At 48.9% G+C, this 26,353-nt stretch overlaps 3 protein-coding genes and 1 long non-coding RNA gene across 8 annotated transcripts in view; all 4 read right to left on the bottom strand.

Annotated features, from left to right (window-relative positions):
* The window catches only part of Mid1 (calcium-permeable channel component Mid1), a 105,661-nt gene extending 102,790 nt beyond the window's left edge, over positions 1–2,871 (bottom strand). Inside the window, exon 1 of the mRNA XM_076806132.1 lies at positions 603–2,871. Within this exon, the coding sequence (XP_076662247.1) occupies positions 603–2,855 (2,253 nt within the window). The 5' untranslated portion in view covers positions 2,856–2,871. The remainder of the gene's footprint in view (positions 1–602) is intronic.
* LOC143365720 (uncharacterized) lies at positions 2,722–7,036 on the bottom strand. 3 transcript variants are annotated; one of them, XM_076806147.1, is made up of 2 exons: positions 6,749–7,036; positions 2,722–6,094 (listed from the first exon to the last, which is right to left on the bottom strand). In XM_076806147.1, exon 2 carries the CDS (start codon positions 4,615–4,617, stop codon positions 2,875–2,877), a length of 1,743 nt encoding a protein of 580 aa, XP_076662262.1. In that variant the 5' UTR covers positions 4,618–6,094; positions 6,749–7,036; the 3' UTR covers positions 2,722–2,874. The 3 variants fall into 3 exon arrangements, with proteins under 3 accessions (XP_076662262.1, XP_076662264.1, XP_076662263.1); XM_076806149.1 differs by having other exon boundaries at positions 2,722–6,066; XM_076806148.1 differs by having other exon boundaries at positions 6,911–6,985.
* A 5,704-nt stretch (positions 7,037–12,740) lies between these two features.
* Positions 12,741–15,578, bottom strand: LOC143362808 (uncharacterized). 2 transcript variants are annotated; one of them, XR_013083700.1, is made up of 4 exons: positions 14,633–15,578; positions 14,498–14,574; positions 14,051–14,186; positions 12,741–13,570 (listed from the first exon to the last, which is right to left on the bottom strand). It is a non-coding gene; the product is annotated as an uncharacterized LOC143362808 (long non-coding RNA). The 2 variants fall into 2 exon arrangements; XR_013083699.1 differs by lacking the exon at positions 12,741–13,570 and having other exon boundaries at positions 13,743–14,186.
* Positions 15,579–18,416: 2,838 nt separating this feature from the next.
* On the bottom strand, positions 18,417–26,276 carry LOC143365707 (E3 ubiquitin-protein ligase RNF13). Of its 2 annotated transcripts, none has more exons than XM_076806122.1 (8): positions 25,690–26,274; positions 24,566–24,882; positions 23,933–24,125; positions 23,602–23,810; positions 23,328–23,502; positions 23,092–23,253; positions 22,785–23,003; positions 18,417–21,421 (listed from the first exon to the last, which is right to left on the bottom strand). In XM_076806122.1, the coding sequence occupies exons 2-8, from the start codon at positions 24,743–24,745 to the stop codon at positions 21,381–21,383; spliced, it is 1,179 nt and encodes a 392-aa protein (XP_076662237.1). In that variant the 5' UTR covers positions 24,746–24,882; positions 25,690–26,274; the 3' UTR covers positions 18,417–21,380. The 2 variants fall into 2 exon arrangements, with proteins under 2 accessions (XP_076662237.1, XP_076662238.1); XM_076806123.1 differs by having other exon boundaries at positions 21,388–21,526; positions 25,690–26,276.
* Between the last annotated feature and the right edge of the window lie 77 nt (positions 26,277–26,353).

The following is a 26,353-nucleotide window of genomic DNA, read 5'->3' as shown; positions in this document are numbered from 1 at the left end:
ACCTATTCGCCACTGCATTAATTTATTTAGCAGTTTTAGGGGTAGCAATGTTTATTCATTGGTCATTTAGTCCGTTTTTCGTTTAATCCTACGCCAGATTTCAAGTAGAACCATCAGATATTGTCTCGATTTTGATTCAATCAAACTTTGTTTCAATATTGGTTCAATGTCATTTCAATTTAAAGGGAATTAATTACGTATTTAGCAAATTCTGTTCGAAGTCTACATCACAACACATAGCCTTCTTGTAGAAACAGCACCCGGGAAATGAAATAACGATTTGCGAATATTAATTTGAACAGACTTAAGCGTTCGTTCATTGGACAGACCAGCCCACATAATTTGGTAACAAGTTCTGAAGTAAAGGAGATGAAGCACGTTGGACCTCGGAGGGTTGAGAATTTGGATCGGAACGTCCACATGACAGCCTAAACATACTCTATCCCTGGATATCCAAAACCTATCTGTTGAAATCTGTTGGTAAAGTGGACGTTAGTCTGTGGATGGTTGGTCAGTCGTGGAGAGATCAGCCGGGGGGAAGAGGTGTCCGGAGACTTCTTCGTCGACGGGGCTGGTTCGCAAAGGTGTGGGCTGCGTCTTACCTTGCAATGGGTGCAGTTGAAGATGACCGAATAGGGCTGGGCGCAGTCGTATCGCGCCAGCACTTCCTCGAATTCACAATGTAGCCTCGCGGCTAACGCGTCGACGAGCAACAGCTTGTCCAGGGCATCGGCGCACTTCTGGCCACCGTTTAGCACGTTTTCGAGCGGACCGCCCTTGCCGGGTGCCAGGGCGTTGACCACCGCGTGCTCGCAGCAGTGCCGCAGACGCAACCCGCTCACGAACCAATATCGATTCTCCCTCGGGGTTAAAAAACTTCGCGTACTGCTCCGGCCAAAATCATCCCGACAGACGTCCCTCTTATGCGACTCCTCGAGATAAAAAAGGCACTGTTCCGGAGCCATCCGTACGACGCCCTCGGGTCTCCCTTGACCGTCGGTTCCTCCCTCGTTCCTCCCATGGACTCCCTTCCCACCAACACCACCACCACCACCACCACCACCACTACTACCACCGGGTCCACCACCAGCGGCGGCGGCGAGCCTGGACTGTCTCCCGGCAGCGACCCCGACCTTCTCGATCACCTGGTAGAACTCGGCGTCGACGCCGTTCACCTTCGACGCTCGGCCATTGTTGTTGTTGTTGTTGTTGTTGTTGTTGTTTTTGGTCGCGTTCGTCGTCGTGGAGCAGGGGACCGGGCAGTTCTTGGGCACTTCCGGTGGACCGCAGCTACCCTGAAGATCGGCCGGCGCTGGACCCGCCAGGTCGCAGGCCGATAGCCAAGGATTGATCTGGTTCACCTCCCAGCTGTATTCGTTGTAAGGATGCACGGTCCCGGAGTTCTCGGTGTCCGCCGCCGCCGGTTGGTAGCTTTGATACAATGCGACCGAGTCCTGTTCGGCCGCCTCTCGTTGCTCGTTCCCACGACCTTGTTGAGCCTCGCGACGGCCATGCCGACGATGTCCAACGATCTCGCCGCTACCGCTATTCTTCTTCTTCTCGTTCTCGCCGTACACCGTATCCTGAACGTATCGTTCCCGCTCGAGGTGTTGTTGTCGGCCGGTGGCCGGCTGATAGACGATGCCCGACGACGACGAAGACGACGACGACGACGACGACGACGACAACGACGATGACGATGACGACGAAGACGACGACAACAGGGACGAGATCTGCGTAACGTTGTGCCTCGGCAACTCGTCGACCGGGCCGAGGGACGGGTTCCGCGCGAATCTCGAGGCAAACTGACCGGAGGGATTGGTCGAACACGCCAGCGGCCACGCAAGCAGGTACAAGACGAACAGCAGCCCGTAGCTCCTGCCACGGGAGCCGGACACCTTGGTTGTGGTTGTCGTTGCTGTTGTTGTTGTTGTAGTTGACGTTGTTGGTCCGGTGGTCGCGAGCTCCTCGTCCTTCGGACGCCTCTCATTGGTAGTCGGCTTCTGGAACCGGGCAGTGTAGTCGCTCCCGCAGGAGCGATCCCGACGGAAACGGGCCCGAGGGCCAGCTGGGTAACGTTCGTTCTCGCGACCGAGCCACACCACCTCACTCCCCTCATCTTCCCCGCGTTTCGCGTCGCGAACCTCCCGGCCGGTGTCCCGCGGCTCACGAAAGTCCTCCTCAACAAGTTCGATCTCGCGGCGAGAAGAAGAAGAAGAAGAAGAAGAAGCGCGGACGTCGCGACCGCTTCCGGCTTCGTTCTTGGCGTTGTTGTAGGCAGTGTAAGCGAACGACGCGTCGACGGAAGGAACGTTCGCGACGTCCGCGACGGAGACGGTTGTTGACACTTCTTCTTTCTCCTCTTGATCCTCGGCGGTAGCCGTTCGTGCAGCCCGATCCTCTTCCTGGGTGGTGTTCTTGCCGGGGCGAGAGGGCCGTGACCCCGATCGTCGCGACGTTGACGAAAAACGGACGTCGCTGTCCTCGGTGTCGCCGTCCTCTCGTTGACGATGCACCGGCCACCGGTGGTGTCGATCTTTGCTTCGGGCTCGGCGGGAGACTCCCGAGGAACGTCCCTCCCGTTCGTCGGTCCCGGTGGCGTTGTTGTTCGTGACGTTCCTCGCCACGCTGATAGAAACAGAATCGAAAGAAACGTTAAAGGCAGTGGCGTTTCCGGTTTCCGATCTCTCCGGGATGAAAGGGCCGCCGTCGCGGCGACCCGGGCACGGGCTCGAACAAGACGAACGACGACGCGCGGGCGACGACGATCGGTTGCTAGACGGGTGGGTGTTGCTGCTGCTGCTGCTGCTGCTAGACGTGGGTGGTCCCGTGAAACCGGGTGGATCGAGTAGCATGGGCACGAGCTCGGGAACGCTAGCGTCCCCCGTGGCGGTTCGAGGTCGTCGTCCCGGTGATGATCGTCCCCGTTGTTGCGGATCCACGCCGTAAATCCAGGACCGATGATCGCCACTGTTCTTCTCGCCGCGCGGCTCTTCCGCCGGTGACGATGGCGACGTCGGAGTCGCAATCGCAACCGGTGGAGACGAGGACGATCCCGTTCCCGTTCCCGATACCGATACCGAGCTGGTCCGACGAAGCTGGACTCGCGTGACCGTGGTGGGCTGCTGCGATCGCGTGCCTGCTGCTGCTGCTGGTCGTCGTCCGGTCGCAGGGGGTCCCGCATCGCTGCCAGAGAAGCTCGAGGCCGATTTCCGCCCCGTGCGTCTGCTGCTGCTGCTTTCTCTCGATCCCTTTCGATCCCGTTCCCGTTCCCGTTCCCGTTCTCGATCGCGATCTCGAGCTCGACGTCCGCGTCTCGGCGACGATCTCGCCGACACCGACGCCGCCGAGGAGGTCTGACCGGGAGATAATCTCGCGACGGACACGCGCCGTCGACGACGACAAGAACGTGCCTCGATTCGACGGCCTGGCCGCCGATCCCGATAACGCCACGCGATTGCGAACCCGCCGCCGGAAGTCTCTACGGATCGTGGGAACGATCTGTTGCTCCACTGCTGGTTCCACTTGTTCCACTGGTTCCCCGTGCAACGACCGATCCACCGGGAACGACGCAGCCGAACCGTCGGCGACGATGACAGGTCCGTCGGGTTGCTCCTCTCGCGGACGGTCGAGACGATCTTCCTCTCGAGACGGCTCGTGAATGATGTCAGCCCCGCTCGTAGATATCCCGGAGCCGATAGCCAGGTGACAACTGTCCGAGCGGCCCGGGTCGGCGGGGCCCTTAGAAGTCCCCCTGGAGCAGGCGACCACCACCACCACCTTCTTCTCCTTCTCCTTCTCGTGCTCGTGCTCCCCGGCGACGACCGGACCGATCCTTTTCCCGTGTGTCCGAACGATAAGGGAGGATCGAGGGGTCCGCGTTGATAACCACCGATCCGCGAGCCGCGGCGATCTCGAACGCGACGGAGGCCGCGACGGAACCGAGGCCGTGGGCCAACTCGCGTGGCAGCGACAGCAACGGCAACAACAACGGCGTGACCGCGCACTCGACGCACTCGAGACCCTCGTGCCACCGCCTCCTCCACCGACGACGATCCACCGCTTTCTCCTCTTCCTGCGGCCGCGCCACCTGCACCACCAACACCTCGTGTCGTGCACCTCCCTCGACGATACCACCTGGTGGACAACCACCGGTTTCGTTGATCCTGTACCGCGGATCTTCCGGGACACGATACCCTTCTTCTTTTCTGTACCGATGATCTCGGTCTCGGTCCCCGTCCCGACGATACCGCTCGAACCGCTCCTGATCCCGATCTTGATACCAACCGAACCGATCGAACCGGTTTCGATCTCGATCTCGCGCGGTCCGCTGCCAGGTGGCCGCCGTTTCTTCCGGCACCGTCGCGGATCCTTGTACACTCCGACAACGGCAGCTCTCGAGCCGTACGACCAGCAGGACGGTGACCAGCGCGAGCACCACGACACTCGCTGCCGCTGCGCCGGCAGCGCTGCTGACGGTGACGGCGACGGCGACGAAGCCGCTGCCCGTCCCGAGGATAACGGAGACCCGAGACCTCTCGACCGGCGAAAGCACCTGGACACCGTAATCCCCCTTCCGAAGCTCACCAGCTCCAGCGACAGGGCACCGAGGTTCATGCTGCATCCTAGACGCCTATTCCTGCGTACCCTCCGGCCGTCGTCGATGATCACGCTTGCCGGCCACGCGGCAACGCGTCCCACCGTGCCAACCACCACGTAGACGGCGACGCCGACGACCAGGTGGACGACGTTGACGTTGACGTTGACGGTCTACGGGCCGCCGGTAACCTTTCGCTCGTTCGTTGCCATTGCGTCGACTTCATGGACACACCCGCTCGATAAGTGGCCACGGGTAGCCGTTCTAGCCCAGCTTCCCAAAGCTCCTGGGCTTTCGCCACCCGAGCTTCGGTACTCTTCTCGCTGGATGACCTCGTTGCCTCGATCCTATCCTCTGGGAGAGGGAGGGGGTGGATGAGGGAAAACCGATTTTTTCGTTTTTTCCTCTCTCTCTCTCTCTCTCGGATTATCAACCCGCACGATGCTCTCTGGTTTGTTCCTCTTTCGATTCGGAGCTTCGTCTTCTTCTTCTTCTTCTTCTTCTCGATGATCGTTGGGGTTGTTTGGCTTCGTTTAGGTGGTCGGTCGGCCGGGGGTCTGGTCTCTAGGGTGTTTGTCGGAATTACTCGGGGACCAGCCGAATTCCTTCGTTCCAAGGGAAAGTGAGGTTATAGCGTTTCACCCTCGGCGATGATGGTACCGCGCACCAGGATCCGCGCGGGAGAGCACGCGCGCGCGCGCGCGCCGCTGAGCGCGCGCACGGCTCCTCTACTCCGTGACGGCGACTCCACGAACGGTAGACGGTGGCAAGACCGTTCGAATCTCTCTCTCTCTCTCTCTCTCTCTCTCTCTCTAACGAATACCTCGTCCGAATCTCGACGGTCGACGGACACCGCGATTCTATCCCGGGGGCCAGCCTCCTCGTACCGCGGCACCGAGCGATCCGCGCGTACCCTTTGCCCCGCGGATCGATCGAGACTTTCCGGTCGCTGCGGATCAACCGTTCCCTTCCAGGAGGCTCGACGATTCCACTCGGACTGGCTCCGACGAACGACACTGTACGAACAACCAGCGAAGAACGGACGGATCGCGCATCCGATCGGGTCGACGACGCGACGTCGGAACGCTCCTCGAGGACGAGGGTAACGAAGTTTCACGATCGCGCTCGGTCACGATCGGAGCCGTGTCGCCTCGAGGAACGGGCTGGTCCTGTCCCCCGAACTCGTTGCTCCTCGTGACACCGTTCTCTCAGGACGGTGGCGCACCTTCCGGACCGCGTTCCGTTCGCGTTTCGTTGCGTCGACTCCACTCTGTCTCTCTGTCTCTGTCCCACTGTCTCCCTCTCTCTCTCTCTCTTCGTCTCTTCCTCTCTTCCTCACCCTCTGTCTGTCTGTCTCTCGAGAAACCTACCTCCGGTGTAGGAGGCCACGAAACCCAGCGACCAACGACGACGCGACGGGTTGATGTTCGGCACGCGCGCGCGTCCCTCTCGCAACGCGCAGACGATCGCTAAGCGCACAGCATCATCGTCGTCATCCTATCGCCGGAATCATCCCGTGTACGCGGCGCGGCGCGACGCGTACCGTTGCACCGGACAACGATAGAGGGAGAGAGAGAGATATATATATATATATATACGTATATATATATATATATGTTCGCGCGTATCACCGAGATAAGAAAATACCGCCGCGAACTACCACGGCGTCAAGAAACAACGACGACGACGAGGACGAGGATGGGGCGCGGTGTTTGGAACGCTCGAAAGGGGGTGCCCGACGAATCCACTTTTCGCGGCCGAGCGGCAAAGGCGACGACCACTCGTGTACTCGGTTTGGTTTCTGTGTTATCCGCCGATTTCTCTTCTCCCAGTACTCCCTTTCCGGCCCCTCTGCAACTCTCTCTCTCTCTCTGTGTGTGTGTGTGTGTGTGTGTGTGTGTGTGCAACTCAGGCGCCACTCGATCTTTCTCTCTCTCTCTCTCTCTCTCTCTCCCTCTGTCTCTCTCTCTCTCTCGGTCTGTTTCTCCACGCTCCGTTTTCTCTTTCTCTCTCTTTCCCGATCGGCGATGCTCGGTTTTTTAGGCCTCGAGAGAGGCGAGGCGTTACGCCACGATGTGTGTCTGTGTGTGTGTGTGCCTCTGTCGTCCCCTCGATCTCTCTCTCTTTCTCTCTCTCTCTCTCCGCGTTTACCGTGCCGCGAACAGGATCACGTCCTGCGACGCGGCGTACGAACGGCCGAGAGCCACGCACGCACGCACATACACACTCTTTTTGGGGTCGTGCGCGTGACACGGTAACACCGACCCCGTAACCGCGCACCAACAACTGCGCGCGGATCGGCAGCGAACGTACCGAGAGTCCCTCTTCGCGAGAACGACGGAAACTTCGGTGCGCCTCCTTCGTTCCCTCGGCCTTTCTGTCTTTCCAACTCGAGGATCTCTCTCTCTCTCACACGTGCGCGCGCTCTCTCTCTCTTTCTCTCTCTCTCTCTCTCTCTCTCTCTCTCTCTCTCTCTCTCTCTCTCTCTCTCTCTCTCTCTCTCTCTCTCTCTCTCGCCACGCCACACACACGAGCACCCACACCAGCTCGCCCCGAAATTCTCCTTCCGATCGTACCACCCCACCTAGCTCACCGGCCATCCCCTACTATCATCCCCCTTCTTTTCATCTCGCTTCGGCGCCCGGTGTGTCGCGCTACTTTTCCACCCCCTCGAGCTCCGCTCACCCCTACCGCCTCCGCTACCCCTGCGTTTCCTTCCCTGCCTACTGCCGCACCTCCCCTAACTCACCAACGTCTATCTCTCTCTATCCATCTTCCCCTGTACGCCTATCCCCCTCCGGTGCGTGCATTCGCGACGGTCATAATCATCGGTATTTCTCTATCTCTCCCTCTCTCTCTCTCTCTCTCTCTCTAGAGAAAGCCTCCACGAGGGTCACGCTCCTCTCCCACCACCGGGGAACCCGCTTTTTCGCGGATTCTTTTCTCCCCGCGGAGAACGAGCGTCGCTCCGTCACAGAAGGTTTTGCTGCGAGCGAACAGAGGAGCCTGAACATCTCTCGCCGCGAGGGTGCAGAAGAGAGGGACGGACGGAACAGGGACGGGCAGAGGGATGCCGTGACTCGTGCGCATTGGAACTTGGCCACGCGGCCACGCCGAAGTATCGCCAGGACCGCCATCTTCCTTTTTCCCAGTCCGGGTAGCTTCGCCACCTCTGCCGGCCTACCCTTCTAGCTACCCTAGCTGCCCTCCGTCGTCTCGATACTACCCTTCGGCTCGCCCCTACCTTCTACGGTTCACTCTCGCGGTGCCCTTGCCGCCCGCTACGACACTCCTTGCTTCGTCTTTCCCTTCGACCTCTCCCCTCTCCTCGTCCACCCTCTCTCGCTGAGCTAGGCTCTATCTCTCTCTCTCTCTGTCGCTACCCCTGGCTTGCTTTTCGGCTCCTCGACGCACCCCTTCTCTCTCTCCTTCTCTTTTTCTCTTGCTCTCTGGGCGATTCTCTAGCTCTCTCTATCTCTGGCTCCATCTTTCTTTCTCCGACTGGTACTTCGGATCTCTTTCCTCATCTGGCTCCTTCCCCAGCTCTCCTCCTCTGCCACTCTGTCTCTCCACGTCCGCCGTCCCGCTCCTTCCAGCCGCCTCCTCGCTAAAAACAACGGTACACACGCTGCCGGTCGCCTTCCGCCCCTACGCTCTGCCTCCACCACCGCCGACGACGACCGTCGACTCCGTCGCGTTTCCCCACCCCGTTTCTCCGCGCTGCTGTCGAAACCCCACCCCGATATACCCTCCGAGAGTCCACCCTCGAACGATTCCCACCGTGCTCGTCTCGATCCTCTCGCGGAAGACTCTCTTTCGTCACCGCCATCCTCCCGTCTCCGGACGCTGCTCTCTCCGCTACTCTAGCCGCCCCTGCTGCTGCCGCCGCTGCTGCTGCTACCTTTCTCGACGCGACGGGGGGATGGGGAGCAGGGGGACTAAGGAAAAAAAATCGGCCTCTGCGGGTATGGATCCCCGCGACCGGCCCCCGAGAATTCGAAACGGCCGACCCGCTCGACGAGAACGACCCGAATATCGTTGGAAGCCGAGCTGTGCCACCACCGAGGCGATACGAAAATGCGGGAGTCCCATGGCCCAAATTACCCGGCCTTGAAAAGCACCGAGGCGGTTCCACCGTTCCACCTTTGCATTCGGTGGTCGGTGCTTAGGACCGTCTGGTCAATGGGGGTAGCGTTTTTGGATTTTTGGGAGCTTGGGGATTGGCATAGAGGGGGTGTAAAATGTGGAAGGTAGACCTACGTTTCAAATTATTTACCTTGGGAGACCTCGAGGCTTGTCAGCGCTGCCTTTGCGTTCGGTAGTCGGTGCTTAGGACCGTCTGGTTAATGGGGGTAGCGTTTTTGGATTTTTGGGAGCTTGGGAATTGGCATAGAGGGGGTGTAAAATGTGGAAGGTAGACCTACGTTTCAAATTATTTACCTTGGGAGACCTCGAGGCTTGTCAGCGCTGCCTTTGCGTTCGGTAGTCGGTGCTTAGGACCGTCTGGTTAACGGGGGTAGCGTTTTTGGATTTTTGGGAGCTTGGGAATTGGCATAGAGGGGGTGTAAAATGTGGAAGGTAGACCTACGTTTCAAATTATTTACCTTGGGAGACCTCGAGGCTTGTCAGCGCTGTCTTTGCGTTCGGTAGTCGGTGCTTAGGACCGTTTAGTTAACGGGGGTAGCGTTTTTGGATTTTTGGGAGCTTGGGAATTGGCATAGAGGGGGTGTAAAATGTGGAAGGTAGACCTACGTTTCAAATTATTTACCTTGGGAGACCTCGAGGCTTGTCAGCACTGTCTTTGCGTTCGGTAGTCGGTGCTTAGGACCGTTTAGTTAACGGGGGTAGCGTTTTTGGATTTTTGGGAGCTTGGGAATTGGTATAGAGGGGGTGTAAAATGTGGAAGGTAGACTACGTTTCAAATTATCCACCTTGAGAAAATCCGAGGCTTGTCAGCACTGCCTTTGCATTGGGTAGGCGGTGCTTAGGACCGTCTGGTCAATGGGGGTAGCGTTTTTGGATTTTTGGGAGCTTGGGAATTGGCATAGAGGGTGTGCAGAATATGGAAGGTAGACCTATGTTTCAAATCACCCACCTTGAGTAATCCCGAGGCTTGTCAACGCTGCCTTTGCATTCGGTAGTCGGTGCTTAGGACCGTCTGGTTAATGAGGGTAGCGTTTTTGGATTTTTGGGAGCTTGGGAATTGGCATAGAGGGAGTGCAGAATATGGAAGATGGTGTTATAACAGAAATTAGCCGCCTCTGAAAAGTCCTGAGGCATTTTATAATTGTCTATACATTCGGGGTTCAATGAGTGCGTTGCTTAGCCAATAAGGGTGGCTTTTTAATATCGTTAGGTAACTAACGCAGAGAGGCTACGGAACATACAATGCGGTCCTACATCCAAAATTGTCCCTGGAAAGTCCTAAGTCATCTTCGCGCTGTCTTTGCACTCGGTGGCTAATGAGTGCATTGTTCGGCCAATTGCGATGACTTCTTTCTGTCGTTGGGAGATCGTCAGTTGGCACAGAGAGGGCATAGGAATGTAATCCTTGTCTGGAAAGGCCAGAAGCATTTTAACGCAGTCTTTGCACTCGGTGGTCAATGCTTGCGACCATTAGCCCCAAGAGAAATAATGCTGGCTTCTCTCTATGCGTCTGTACACGAAGGCCGTCCACAACCCTTCGACTGCATAGCGCTCGAACACGAAACGTGCCAATCGAGTGGTGCAGCGGACGCAACGACCCTAGCGACACACGGTAGATATATTATACAATACAAGCAGTGCGCGTCGTCGAGGTTTTGTTACAAAGTAAACACCTCGGAATTACGTTGCGAGGCCTGAACGATTATCCTGAATCGGACGCCTCGGGGTACGTTTATATTGCGGCTGTGATGGAAGCTGTAAAGTCGATCTCTCCCCAAAAATATCTTTCCTCGCTGCGTTTACACTGGATAATAGTACTGCGATAACGCAGTATTAGAGTTTCATTCGCTCGTTAATAGATCCGTCGTCCAATGCAAATCTAGATGTCTCTAACGCTGAATTATCAGTGCTCCGCCGACATTTTTTGCGAGAGTTTATAGCGGCCAGCAATTTGAACTCGCTTGCGACACTTGCTCTCGTAGAGCGAAACGATCTATTTATAATTAGACTGCGGGTCTTTGCGCGAATTACAAAACTGTCCGAGTCAACTGTATGAAGCAAAAGTTGGATAAAAGTGCATTTGTTTATAATATAGCAACCTCGTTTAATCCTTCTGCTATCTTTACGCTTCTGTATTCGACCAATTCGTTTTTCTCGCAAATACATAAAATCCGGCAGTAGTCTATTTGCAATATTTTCAAGCAACTGTACACGCTTTTTGTTCTCGCAAAAAAATATCGCGAGAGTTGCTTGCTGTCGTACTCGCGCCTTAAACACCTCCACAACAAAACAATCGAGAGCGTTTCTACACCTCGCTTTCACCTTGGCTTCGATTTATCGGAGGTCGAACACGAACGCACCCTCAGGCGTCGTTCGCGCCCCTCGTCGAACGCCTCTATAGACGGTAGCGAGCAGAGGGTCAACATTTGGGACGAATCGTAGCCTGCACCGTTTCCTCAGCTACCGATGACTCTTTCCCAGCGTCTGGGTCCAGGCTGACTTCGTTGGCCGCGACACACCACCGCATGCCGTCGACTTCGATCGGGCCGCGAGGTCGAGAGGCTGAGAAAGACCCACGAGATCCGGCCACCCCTCGGGCACGACTTTCGCGCCTCGCCTCGCCTTCGTCGACCTAATACCATCGAGATCTCGAGTGGAAAAGTAGTTATAATTGCTTGTCGCGATCGGCCGACCGTGTCCCGCCATCCGCCACCCCCTCCCCTGGCAAGAACCACCCCGACGGAGAGATCGTCGCCGTTGAAAATGTGAGCAGAAACGGAGGACAATTTAACTCTTTGAGGCACACGCTTTTAAAGAAAATAAAAACCTTAGTTGCAGAGGATCCGCCAAACTTAGTCACAGCAGCATACACAACCTACCGATGCGTTTTTTACCATTGGTACATAGCATTGCCAACTGAATGACAAAACTTGAAATCAAATATTAAACTGTATGACTATGACTAACTTCAACTTCTCGAGGTGGGTTAAAATATATCCCACCATGCGTCAAAAGCCAAGCAAAAGATGGGATAGTTTTTAACCCACCTAGCCTCAAAGAGTTAAATGGTAAAACCGGACAACTAGTTTGCTCTGGTAGACACAGCGGCCAGTTTGCCTGGAGGATTTTATTCAAGTCCAATCGCCAGCCTAATTGCCGATTTACTTTATTTATTCAGGTTCGGCGACCAGTCTTCAAATGAAGAAATGTTATACCAATCTTTTTCTCATTTATTTTTACGTGAAATCACCACCTGCCCGGTTGTGCTACGGTTTCCCCTCCACCCTGTATAGCATCCTCAAACTTTCAACATCGAATATCTCAAAGTCTTAAGCATACGATTCAAGTTGAACGTGCATCGAGAGGGGTAGTTCTCCGTGTCCGACCACCGGTAAGGCCATTACGGTTGCGGAAGCTGTAGGACGCACGGAATTCCCTCTGCTTTCGCGAATGAAAGACAAAAAGGAACACTTGGACCGCAAGGGGTTGCAAAGTGTCCACTCTCAGCCTGTCCAGCAAATCCTCCGGGCAGAGTCGCGAAGCAGAACAAAAAAGCTTAACCCCTTGCGCTGTTATTTATTTTGTGGTGACATTCTTCATCGTTCAGAATTTACGCTTATTGTCTGCCTGCGTTCTCACCGACGGCTACGCATCGACTACAACGAAATATGATTGTATTCCGATTTAACCCTCCGTCGAGCGCAACTGATCTAACAGGCACAGCCAATGTTTGTTGTTTTGTCTTTTTATTGTAATAAATGCTCGGAAATTGCTTTCGCCAATGTTCTAAGCAAATAGAATAATAAACAATGCGCCCGATCCTGCTGTTACTCATATTGCGCCTGACCGAGGGTTAAAGGAAATTGATAATACTTTTCAAAGAGATCGAGCAATCTCCGTGTATCCTCAAAGTTACAGTTTCTGTTGAAAAAGAAAGAACGTTGTGCAAACTCCGAGGGTATACGATTCAAGTTGAACGTGTGCATCGAGAGGGGTAGTTCACCGCGTCCGACCACCGGTTAGGCCATTACGGTTGTGGAATTCCCTCTGTTTTCGCGAGCGAAACGGGAAGACGCAGGGCGCATGTACCCCTGTGTCGGAGGGTGTCCGGAACGGACTTGCTCCTCGCGCACGGATATACGCATACGCGCGAAGGCGTATCCTACGCCAAGGACGTCTCGCTGCGTGTTCTCTGGTTTTCCCTCCGGTGATCTCTCGGGTCGAGGGAGAACCTCGTTGCCGCTCGCAGCGCGCGCATGTCCCCAACCGGCGGAGGGAAATTTTCGCGAATCGATAATTCGCGAGCAGCTGCAGCAGCGGTAACGGGTTAGTCACGCGGACGACTAGCCTATTTGATTGTTACTCGGTCAAGCCGCGCTGCTAACCCCCTAAATCTCCCTCGCCGCTAATACTTCGTCATCTTTTTCAACCCCCTCCTCTCCTCCTCCACCTCCCTGCCTCCTGTCCTTCGCCTCGGGGCCAGCCGCCCCTTTGTCACCGTGCTGCTTTCTCGCGTAAATAGTCCCCGTTAACAGATAGATCATTTATTAGCAATTTGTCCGATGACCGAACTGTTCAACCCCTTGCCATGTAATATCGGGACACGTGATCAGCACTTCGAACGTAATGTGCTTAATGTGGACGTTGTCCGCTTGTTTCAACCCTCGGTAGAGTAGTTTCGACTGTGTTCTTATGGTAGTCGTCGATAGATTCAGTGAAATCCTTACATTTGTTCATCAATTCATCAATTTGTTTCACATGTTTAGCACCGTTGTGTTCATGACCAGCTACTTGATAATGATAACAGCAATCCTATGTTTACTCGTACTGGAATAAAATAAACCGGTAAAAGAAATCAGGCTAAACACATTTGCAAACACATTTCCAATCACTTCTCATTTTAGAATCAAATGTCTGTTTCTCAAGAGCTTTGCTTTAACAATTCGGGTTGCCGATGACTAGACTGCGTAGTTTATGCACCTATGCCAAAAACGGTGGAATGTAATTGCAAGCAATAAAAAGATAAGAGAAATTTAGTAACTTTTAGTAACACGTTTTTCACAACCTAATGAAACCACTAAAGTGAGGAAATAAATTTCTGCATGGTGCTCGTGGCTTAAAATTAATGCAAATGATTTTTATTTTGCACAAAGATCCGCAGTCCACTGACGACATAACAAAATGTTTGCAGTGGGTTGAAGTCTACGTTGACCTCGTCGAACAAAATAACTAATGATTCGAACAGCCTGTAATAAAATTCGAATTTCGATGAAACGTTTGCAACCCTGGGTCAAAATGGCCCCCTACCTTGTTGCCCCCGAAGCCGTCGCTTTCTCGCGTAAATAATTGCTGTTACCTTGACCGTCCGCTTATTAACTAATATCTCCGATAGACGAGTCTCCGATGAATAATGTGTCCTGTGATCTTCAGCTCGTGGGTTCTACTGCGAAAATAATCAATAGGTATTACGACCATTGACGATCAATTTTCACTTTCACTAAATCAAAAAAAGACATCTCTCAATGCAATTGTTAGTTGTTGTAGGTTCACGCAGTTCAATGTTTGCAAGGAACTTTCGTTTTCATTGAAGCAAGCTTGATATACTCCGAGATCTTTCAGTGGAATTCATTGATTGCTGACATTTATTCGCATCATCGTCGTACAGAAAACAACGATGAATCATTTTGCAGAGCCGAACGCATGAATCTCTGTAAAACAATCGCGCATACCTGTTCACCATGATTAGCTACTTACTTCCCAACGCTGCCCTCTCATCCAAAGTTCCGCGTCTTCCACGTCGTCAGACGAACCTTCAGGCTGCTCCTCGGGATCTACCCGTCATTAAAACCGTCATTAATCCATCCCCTAATTTCACGTATTAATACTCACATGTGCCAATTACTCGAATAACCATGGCGTCGACAGCCTCCCCATCTTTCTCGCACGATCCTCGTCCTCCAGCATCTCGACTAAAATTTCGAAAACCATAACAGTTCTATCGCGAAGAATAATATGCTTCGGCGGGGAAGCACGCGACGCGTGCAAGCAAAATGTGAAAAGTAGCGTTGCTCGCGCGATATCTTAAAATTAGGTCACGCGAGAGTGTTTTGTGTGCAATTCGTCACTTTAATAGCCTCGCGCTCGGAGGAGCTTCATTATTCGAGATCGACGACGCGCGTCGATCGCGATCCAGAGCTTTGTGAACGTTTCCCGCGAACCTACTCGGGATCTTATACGAGGTTCGCGTTAATTATCGCAACCGTGCGTCAACACGGTGACAAAGAATCTCGTTTGCAGACGGTACACAGTACACATCGCGGCGACTGCGTAACACCTTCCCCGTTATCAGAACGTTATCGCGCGAGTATGCAAACTGAACAATGATGAACGCTCGTTCTCTACGCGCGACTTCATTCTGTCGCAACCCGACTTCTCTTCGGATAATCACGTATGCGATATTTAAGTGGCCGTTGATTTTCCCTTTGCTCGCCACGATAACGCTGCGAACGGGAGATTGCTCGCCGAGAATGAGTCATCCTCGATTCTATTGTCCCGGAAAGACGGACGCGTCATTCCTCTGTGTCACCGCAGATCACAATCAACTCGCTCGCGCGATAACAATGATTCGTTTCTTCAACGCTTACGATCTCAACGCGCGGTTCTAGTAAGGAATATTCGCGCGATTCGACGATAGACACGCCATCTTCGAATCCCTCATATCGGATGATCTCATATTCACGAAGCATGCGAGTCACCGAAAATTAGCAAATTCTACGTTACATTTTAGACAACACCTTCCGGTTTGAGAATACAACAGATTTTTGCCAGCAATGACGGTCATCCATCGATGAAAAGTGCCGTTTCAAAACTAACAACTCTGTCGTTTTTAACCCTTTGCACTCGGCGCTATTTTCAATCGAAAACTAAATTTTTCATCAGTCTTACAATATTTTAATGTTATTCATACGAAACTGATTCGATTTCTACATATAATATTTAAACGTTTAGTAATCTCTTAGTAATCTTCTTTGAAATAATGCCACAACAATTTCTAGTGGTGCTTCAGAGTCACCACTCGAGTGCAAAGGGTTAATATTCTGGTCTGGAAAAAATCGAGAATAAAACTTCGACATTTTTCATTCATTAATTACCCTTAAAAACATTGGCGGAAGCAACACATTTTTAGATAGTCAAGGTGGTCTACCCCGTTGAAGGGTTTCGCAAAAAGATGTATAACTCGAGCGATTTTTGTTATTATCATCTGAAAGAGAATAACTTCTATTCTGCAAAAGCCCATAAATATGTGTGCGAGATTGTGGCACAACAAATTTGATAGTTCTTCCGAAGAAAATGCCTAAAGATCCGCGGTTCGAACCAGTCCGGCGGTTCTATCGTCGAAAGAGGATAGAGAAAAAAATGTATAGGAAGACCGGCGACTACGTGAAAAAAGGGATGTCGATCCGGTGGTGTGGGTGAGAGAAGAGCGGGAGAGGAGAGGAGAGCAGAAATCGAGAGGATGGGCGAAAAAGATCCTCGAGCGGAGGCGGTGGGAAAGAATCGGGGTTGCTGCGATAGCGAAGGTGGAGAGGACGAGAGAGGCTGCTCGGAGAGCCTGGAGAGGCCGAACCGTGGTCGAACCGAGGCACGATCTTCCCTCGAAATCGCGGCCTGTCTTCGAGCGATTTTTTCCGAGCCACGAGGAGACGAGGAGACGAATTCAAACGGCATTGTGCCGTCACGCGCGGCCACTCTCGCTCTCTCTCCGCTCGAACACCCTCTTCCCTTCTCTGCAACCGCAGAACTTCCTCACGTTGCCCCCTTTTTCTTCCCTGTCCTCTTCTGCTTTCGCGTTTCTCCCCGCCTCCACCTTCCTCGAACTCTCCTGCCCTCCCCGCGATCGATAGATCCCTCGTTTCCCGCTGGATCGGCAGTTCCCAGGATCGAACGCGTTGGCCCGCTTGGATCCTCTAGGACTCGCTGGTATCGCCCCCTAACAATCCTAATTCCTGTTAACACTTTGAGTAATTGTTTCATTTTATATGTTCCGTTTCTTTACGAATTGTATAAAAAATATTTTCCTTGTTGGTTCGTGAGCTATTCCGAACGACAGCTAAGTTATCTAAGATTATTTCTGTAAAACCGGAATGAAATGACCACTGATAAAAATATCAAAATTCAATCGATACAAATTCTCTTTCTCTTTTAAAAAATTATGAACGACAAAAAAGTTCTAATTTTTGACAAGAAATTTCTCCTGCCCTCCCCGCGATCGATAGATCCCTCGTTTCCCGCTGGATCGGCAGTTCCCAGGATCGAACGCGTTGGCCCGCTTGGATCATCTAGGACTCCTTGGTATCACCCCCTAACAATCCTAAAGCCTGTTAACACTTTGAGTAACTGTTTCATTTTATATGTTCCGTTTCTTCACGAATTGTGTAAAAATATTTTCCTTGTTGGTTCGTGAGCTATTCCGAACGACAGCTAAGTTATCTAAGATTATTTCTGTAAAACCGGAATGAAATGACCACTGATAAAAATATCAAAATTCAATCGATACAAATTCTCTTTCTCTTTTAAAAAATTATGAACGACAAAAAAGTTCTAATTTTTGACAAGAAATTTCTCCTGCCCTCCCCGCGATCGATAGATCCCTCGTTTCCCGCTGGATCGGCAGTTCCCAGGATCGAACGCGTTGGCCCGCTTGGATCCTCTAGGACTCGGTGGTATCACCCCCTAACAATCCTAAAGCCTGTTAACACTTTGAGTAACTGTTTCATTTTATATGTTCCGTTTCTTCACGAATTGTGTAAAAATATTTTCCTTGTTGGTTTGTGAGCTATTCCGGACGACAGCTAAGTTATCCAAGATTATTTCTGTAAAACCGGAATGAAATGACCACTGATAAAAATATCAAAATTCAATCGATAGAAATTCTCTTTCTCTTTTAAAAAATTGTGAACGACAAAAAAGTTCTAATTTTAAATATAAAGAAAAGTGTTTCGTCGATCGACAACAGTCAGCACTGTTGCCCCGATCCAGGGGAACGAAGCGTGATCTATGGAAGGTCAACGCATTTATCTTGAACCGACGCTCGGTTTCTCTTCTTTGCAAAGTGCCTCGAGGTCGCCGCAATAATTGTTATTCTTTCCGTCAGCGATCGAGATAGTCGCGAAAAAAATATGCCCGCGTTCCGTTGTTTCGCTTGATAAAACGTGGAAACACGGGAAAAACACTCGACGCGATCACCGATAAACGCTGGAAAAACGTCGAGCTTCTCGTCGCGATTTTACTGAAACAATTTCACTCGACGCTAGATTTACGTGCCCGATTCACTTAAACAAATACGCGAAACTGTACCACGTACGAACGCTATAAGAAAAATGATAAACGATTGAACAAAAATTTTCTGCCCGAAGCGCAATAGACTGGATTGAAATAGAATGTTAGTTCATTTTTTTTTAATGAGTTCAATAGGCTGAAAATCATTTAGCAAGACTTTAAAATTCTTCCAATGTCTCTACTGTTTTAAATCACGCCTACTCGATTTTCTCATAAATAAAATCCGCAGTCTAATAATATCTAACTCCGTAAATCTAGCGCGTACACCAATTTGATTTAACATGAACGCGAACGTCCTCGTTCGGTATCGCTCAAGGATATCAGCAGCATAATGTAAAATACAAAATATAAATATCTTTCATTTTTATTTAGACAGTACACCTAACGTTAAACGATGAGACATTAGCGGGCCCGCTCCTCTTCCGAGCCAGGCGCGTCGTAGTGACCGAGTAAAAATTAAATCTCCGATATTGTACAATATACATACATATACATATATATATATACACACACAACAACGTTATCTCTCACACTATTTACACAGTTTATACAACCTTCCTTTCCGCTTTTTTATTCCCGAAGGATCTATATTAACAATGACCAAGCAACATGTCGGGACAACGTCGTCGTACCCCTAATCTGCAGATATTTATCTTTGCCAGCTGATTCTTCCGGACACTTTGTCCCCTCTCCCCTCCTTGTATGATTAAGAAATGACAGTGAACACTAATGTCACCTATACAATACGAATGTATCGAATCCCCGTGCGGAGACTGACGATTCGGTATATGAAATATGAAAACGTTCTTGTATATTTATTCTTTTTTTCATTCTTTCTGGTTTTTCGTTTTTATCAATGTAAAATTTCATAATCGCAGCGTGAACTTCATCGTGCCTCCAGGCAAATCGTTTGTCGGCGTCTTTCTCTCGCGAATACTTAAATCTACAGATTGAACTTCGTCAACGTAACAACGTCTAACGTTGGAAATATTTCTCGTTAAAGCTTTCCTTGGTTACTGTTAAAGAGTCTTGCAGATTCTGCGCTAAGGAGGCTCCCACGTTTTCCTCTCCCATAAGTTATATATATATGTATATATATACCAGGAAATAATATTTACAAATCCATCGCAGACAGTGCCGCACGATGGCACGCGTTTTACGTCCAGCGTTCATGGAATGGCCGAGCTGGCGCACGTTCGTTCGGTAACGTCTAACAGAGTACGCTTAAACGGAACAGAAATGTACGTACAGCGACTCGCTTCGTTCATCGAGCAACCTTCTAATAGAACACCCTTTTCAAAAGTTCATCCAAACGACTTGGAAGCTTTTCGAAACCCGTAACGATTAATTTACCGGACCACAAAGAAAATTTTAACGGTTGATTTTCGCAACTTCTTTATCTGAGCCTGTAACAAAAACGTAAACAATGAAGATTCGTTTTGTGGATTCATGTTGACTGTGTACATGCTGAAAATTTCATCGAAATCGGCCAATCTTGCAACGAGCTGCGAACGATTACGAAATTGTTGTTTTCGCGATTTTTCGTCGTTCGTCGATGAGATTTTCAACACGTAACTAACGTGAATCTACAAAACGCAGATTTCAAGTTTTGTTTACTCATCATCTAGTAAATTGATCCTTCTAGCTTCTCAAAAAAGTTCAAGTCGTTTGGGTGAATGTAAAAGAAAGTTATTCTGTTTTAAGAGGCACTTGATCGATCGCACAAGTCACTGTATTAGGATACGCTTATGTTGAAGATGCGACAAACGGTCAGAGCGACGCGTGGTACTCTATGATTTTATAACGGAAGTGTTTGCATAGAAGCAGGGAGCAAGCGTCGTTCTCGATGTTGATACATAACTGAGTGGACGTAAACAAATGAATAAGCGAAGCGGTTTTTAGATCTCCTTTATAGGGTCAGAGAGACGCAAATTATTTCAAACAAGTTGCAAGATGAAATAACTGACTCTGCAAATCCATGTCTCTTCGAATTAATAGGAAGCACCACAAAATTTACGTTTACCTACTATTCTGCGGAAGGTGGTAATAATTCTTCAGGATCACTTGTGTTTAAAGTGACTCATCTGTGATTCGAGTAAAGCTATGAGTGTACAGCATAATACAGAGACAATCCCTGGCTTCCTTCTACTAAATTGTTTTAATACTTCATACAGGAGGTACGTTGCCCTCCATCTAAACATTTTAACGAAGAAGGTAAACAGTGAAATAAATGCTGGTAGAGAACGTGGTAAACAACTGAAACTGCACTATTAAGCGCAAAAGTTCGTGCCCGATTCCTTGTTGTTCGTTAATACGAAATCGAGCACGACCTTTTTGCACTGGCCTAACATTATCACAGCTTCGCTTTAAACACGTCGAAGATATTTTCGAGCAACTTTTATCGCCGCTTTTACAGATTCTGTCGCATCTCCGACATAAACGTACCCTTTGGTCAAGGGAAAAGATAATAACGTATGCGAACCAAATAATTCTGTGCAAACATAAAATACGTAGGCCATGCTGCAAATACCGGGTGCCGAGGTTTATTTGACCACTGTCCTTTTCATACAAAAACGTCGGACCACTCGGTTTAGACAGCCTAGAAAAGTAATCAGCAGTCTTAACTATCAAAGTAACAATTTTCATGCGTTCAAAGCGACCTTTAATCAAGATAAGCTGATTGGGGGTTGGGGGGGGGGGGTAACAATGATCTTGATGTCAATAAAATAATGGCAGATCGTTCTCGATAAAAAGAATTCCATTTACTCCCATATAAAACACAGTACGTGAAAAGAAATGCTTGAAGAGCTTACGAACAGTGCGACGAAAGAAGATAGATTTACAATAGACCTTCCGCAATGGTGTCTCGTTTTTCACAAAATCGTTTATCGCGCTCGCTCGATGAACCGTAATACTTCTGTGAACAATGGATACACGCCGAGACTCTCTAAACTGTTCGAAAAAACTGCTCTTCCGTTTCCACGATCATGCGACTCTGGCATTCGATGCCAGAGTCTAAATAAAAAAGAAAAAAGAACCGTTAATACGTTCCAGTGGACGCTCGGTATAATATCTTTGCTCAAGACAACTGGAGATCTCACGGAGGGCGAATAGAAGATGAACCTAGCAGCGGTGTCTTACGCGGAAACGTGATTTCTCTCCTTTATCGAGTCCGTGGCGCTCGGGTTCAACGTTTCGTTCTTGGCACGGCGGTCAATCTCGATTTGCATGGGTTTTTCCTGGACGACCGGCCGTTGGAAAACTCCTCGGTGTCCGTGTACAATGTCACCGTGTACGGTTAGGTGCTGATCCCGGAACACTCCAGCTCCGACAGCTCGCCTAACATTAAATCATAAAGTTTGTATACCGTGCCCTCGCTTTCTTCGACACGCTAGCAACCCTTTCTCTGCTTCGGATCGCAATCGTCCAACTGGTTTCACGGATCTAACAAAAGTGAGCATTGCATTCAGGAGTGCTACCGCTGTCTAGAGCGTTCCTCAACCATTCTGGCATGGGAAACTTTTAATGGACCGTGAAACGGTAGCCGCTGACTTACGTCGGAGCAAGGACTGCGATTAGTTCGTATGCGAAGCGATTAAAAATTATCTTGTATTATTCTTGCTCGTAGCGTCCATGTAAGAGCTTTTAATAAATACGGCTCAAACTATCTCGGCGGTTATTATAATCCTGAAACTGCTTGTCTCGTTTACACCCCAGGCAGAAAGTATTCGATCGAGCAAACCAGGCATCCAGCATTGTAAATACAGTAATGTCACCAATCATTTGTTCAGAGATAAGTAGTCTGCGGATTTTATGCATTTACGCCAAGAATGAGTAGGTACAATTTAAGACAGTAGACAAACTAAAAGAATGTAAGAACATCGATGCATCAATCTCAGCTGATTAAAATTATTAAAAGAAGAAAGAAATTTCTGTTTATTTTGCACATAAATCCACAATCTAGTGATAAGGCTTAAATTGAACCGAATATGATAAAGTTGCGCAGCAGATTTGCTTATGCAATAAGTTATCACCTCTCGTCGCTTCTGATACATTACATTACTGTATCCCTACATTCTATATAGAAAATAGTTTCATTAATGGTAAAGGCCAACGCAATGATAAAGCTGATTGTACATAGTAGAAATATTAGCATAAAAACGAGTATGTTTGAGTATTACTTTCTACATGTAAAAGTCGTCTCTGGTCTACCCAGTTCTTAAAAATTGTATTTCATAAATATTAAGTCATCCCGTAAGTCCTGTCGTAATCTAAGTTTTGAATTGAAAAACCTCTAGCTCGTTTAAAGCATTTAATCCTACGTGAAGTTTAATAAGTAGACTTCGGAATTTGTGCACTCGTAACAGAAATTAAATGCAAAACAGTATAAACATTCATAGAATTTGTTGCATCATTTTGAACTCATTAAAACGATTCAGAAACGAAATGAATGTCAACATAGATCCTGTATCTCGCAATTAATCCAGACAATTTTTATTTTGTATAAAAGTCCGCAGTCTAGTAAGAAACGATACAGGTGACGAGATGATCTAATACTTGGACAGTGGTACCATTGTGAATAAATGTATTGGGTCGCGCGACAGAAAGATTGAGGAACGCTGATCTACACCGGATGGATCACTAGATCATCGCCGATGGCGACGTAGTGAAAGGGTTGCGGATAGAAACTGAGGTCTCTTACCATTAATGCTGTGAACATCGGAACTCACGAAAGCGATCCTGCTCGACGGTTCTCCGGCACTCGCGCTAGCCCCGTCTTCGGATTCCTCGGAGAACTGATCAGAATCGGAACTGCTGCCAGAATGAATCGTATCCTGCCGCAGCGTCTCCGGGGCAGGCGGAAAAGCATTATCCCTCAGATAGCGCATGTAACTTCGCGTAAACGTTCCACCCTGGGTGCCTGCAGAAATATTGATTTGAAATTGGTTGGACAATGTAATCATCAGCAAGAGAATCAGCAGCTCTTAGCTGCTTTAAGGGTCTACTACCTTGGTGACCGTCACGAATTAAAGGTGTCGTATCGTCAGCATTCGAATCACTTTCGTCACTAACGTCAACTTGCTCATTCGCGGCAAAAACTTTTCGTTTACAAACTGGACAGACCCTACGATTGTTCGTTAGCCACGGGTCGATACATTTCGTGTGGTAAGCTGAAAACGTTTATTTTGTATCGTCGTTATATTTGTTCTTTCGACGGAAAAGCTTTGAATTCAACTATACCAACCATGAGCACAGGGTAATACTCTTAATTTTTCTCCTTCTATGTAATCATCTAGACAGATAGCACATGTTTCGTATGGGTCACCTTTGGTATATTTGTGCGTAGGAATTTTCTTCAAGCTCGAATTCGGCATCCTGTGCCTTCTTTGCCGTCTTCTATCCTTGATGCATCTAACAATCTATAATTGAAAGATAAGCACTTTATACTCGGACGCGTTTTCTAAAAACATAACAGATTACATCTCTGAATAGCATTAGTAGTTGTCGCGTGTTCTCACCAAAGAAATAACCACGACTAGAAAACATATCCCAACAACAATAGCAAAAGGCAGAAGTAAATGTGTAATATTAAATGGAGTGCCTTCGTTAATTAGTACAAAATACAACTGGTCGTATAAATAATTTTCTTTGATAATTAGTCCTGTGATCTCGCTGACAAACACAGATGGTATCCTAATCCCTGTTGAATCTTTTGCTGACATTGGTTCTACAACAAAACACATTACGTATTTATGGTTGAACAATAGTAGATATATGAAAATACAATCATCAGAGCAATTTTCAACGAATCTATATTCATTGTACAGTACTGCAAACGAACATATTTACCTAATTCATTGCTGTTTATATTGTGTATAATTGCAGCATCGTATCCAGCTTTTTGTGCCATTCGAACTTTTATTTCAAAACTACAATTATAGCGAGCAATTAAAGCTATCCAATTACTATTGTAATTGGTAGTGTTCGGAGGACCCTGTATCTCATGACACGCTGTTGGTGGGTCTGAGTATACCACCATGCCCTAACAAAAGTTAATGTAATTCAGAATTTCGTGCGACACTTATTCAATTACACTGTGAAATGTAATCAATGATTAGGTGAAATTCGAAGCAGAGATCAAATTGTTTTCTGACACGATGACTGCAGTGGTGGTCATAACTGACCAGCACAACCAAACTTGACAAAAATGCGTAAACTTCGAAAATGATAATGTTTATAATTTTGTAAGTGCAATTAATATTAGAATAGCGCTTTAAAATGTACATGCAAACATGTCAATATTTTCATAGATAAATATACAAATATATATATGTATATTTATATGTGATTTTTGTATGGGCAATTTCACTTTGGCACCAGAGGCAAAACCAACGAAATATGCTCGGCAGGCAACGCATTAATACATTTTGAAAGTATATTACTAAAATGATCGACCAACGCATTGGGACCAAATGGTAATACCTTAATTCCCTCAGCTGGTATCAAACCACCGAATCTAGCTGGCATGTCACTGAATTCCTCTTCGATGTGATGCCTGGCGACAGCAGAGAATGCTAGTATGTCTGCTCTGTTGCACATCACGCAAAAGATAAGGAACATAAACCATAGCTGAAGTTGATGGTTCAGGCAACACTGTCTCATGTTTTAAAATATTGCGAGTATCCACCGTCCTGTCAACTTTAATATTCCACCGAAAACTCCCTCGGGCAACTCATTATACATAACATTCAGATGATAGACAAGAATATCTCCATTACACGAGACGGGATACCGATGTCCTGAAAAAGTAAAAATCTGCATTGTACAAAAGATTCCGTAAGAACGAGCACCGCGCGAACAACCTTCCGCAAACGGTGAAAAAATCGTCGAACGTTTTTCAAAACTCGCACACTTCCTTGTTGCGTACTTATCGTCGACAACGATCCGGAAACATTACCGAGAGATCGCGGCGAGTGTCCATATTCAAACCGTGTTAGAAAGTTATTTGTACAATTTCATTATCTCCGACGACATACGTCCGATTAATGCCCGATGCGTGACAAAGAACTTATTCGTAACCTGTAATTTTCAATTCGGCCCGAGCGAACGCTCGAATCCGACTCGATTGCGGACCGTGAGAAGTGACATAGTTAAAACTTCATATTTAACGTCTGGCCGTAAACCGTTAGTAGAACGGCTGCGTCATTTAATTGCCAGATAAACAATTGTAAACAACGGGGGGGGACCACAAGAATCGTACCTGTTCCCCCGACTATTTCGAGAAGTCGCCGCCTCGAGACGTATATGAAGTTTGACACATCGAACACGACAACCGAATAGACAACAATAATGGGTTTCTCAATGTGTATCAATCAGCTTGAATAAAAGCGACGTGCGTACGTGCGTGTGTGTGTGTACGCGCGCACACGAACACACAACAGGTCGCGTAACGATACACACGAAGAGAGAGAGAGAGAGAGAGAGAGAGAGAGAGAGAGAGAGAGAGAGAGAGAGAAAGACAAATTTCGTTTAACCCTGACGAAGAGATTCTTTTTGCCCGTGGATAACGATCGACGTGACCGTGCATATAGATTTTTTATACGTACTGCTATTGCACTTTTCTTGTTTCTCATTCAGCCGAGAACGCTGCGTACGATCGGCTCGTAACGCTCGTGTGCAAACGCGTACACATACACGGTTCCAAAACAGACGTAATTTATCGATGTATCAGCAGCGTGCAACGCGACGCACACACCATTCATACGTCGCGTGTCATTTGCGCCTATTTCTCCTCGTCGTCGTCGTCTTCCTCGATTTTTTCTTTTCTCTCTCGGTAGTTGCGGAGCAGCGACTCGCGCGGACCGAAGAGGCGTTTATTATACCAAGTCTCGCGAACGATACGTACATAGAAACCGCACGACGACACAAGATCGACTGCGACGTTGATTCAATCCGCCGAGTAAAGTTCACGAGGAAATGTCAGATCCAACGTCGCGTTTCATTCATAACGGCGACCACTAAACTGATCCCGAGCGGCCGTCCAGAAAAATCCGGGAATTATTTATACGGCTACTACGATCTACGAGGAATTTTTTTCGCAACACGATCACTGAAGTCACGCGGATGTCATAGATATATGCGGACGTTTCCCTCGATCTTCTCGAGGAACCTAGCTATCTGACAGAGCCCTGCCGGACGTACTCGCTCACGCGGTGCAAGCGCTAAATTTAAATTCAATTAAATGTCAACCTATGACCCATCGATTTTCGC

This window comes from Halictus rubicundus, chromosome 2, assembly GCF_050948215.1.
Source record: "Halictus rubicundus isolate RS-2024b chromosome 2, iyHalRubi1_principal, whole genome shotgun sequence".
Classification (NCBI taxonomy): Eukaryota; Metazoa; Arthropoda; class Insecta; order Hymenoptera; family Halictidae; genus Halictus; species Halictus rubicundus.
The sequence above is the reverse complement of the archived record's forward strand: the minus strand, read 5'-3'. Positions and strand labels throughout refer to the sequence as shown.

Excerpts from the sequence above, each read along its gene's own strand:
- LOC143365720 (XM_076806147.1), bottom strand. The coding sequence starts at position 4,617 with ATGAACCTCGGTGCCCTGTCGCTGGAGCTGGTGAGCTTCGGAAGGGGG.
- LOC143365707 (XM_076806122.1), bottom strand. The coding sequence starts at position 24,745 with ATGAGACAGTGTTGCCTGAACCATCAACTTCAGCTATGGTTTATGTTC. Across the intron at positions 23,811-23,932 it reads TATAAACAGCAATGAATTAG|AACCAATGTCAGCAAAAGAT; the intron begins GTAAATATGTTC and ends GTTTTGTTGTAG. Across the intron at positions 23,254-23,327 it reads AGTATTACCCTGTGCTCATG|CTTACCACACGAAATGTATC; the intron begins GTTGGTATAGTT and ends AAACGTTTTCAG.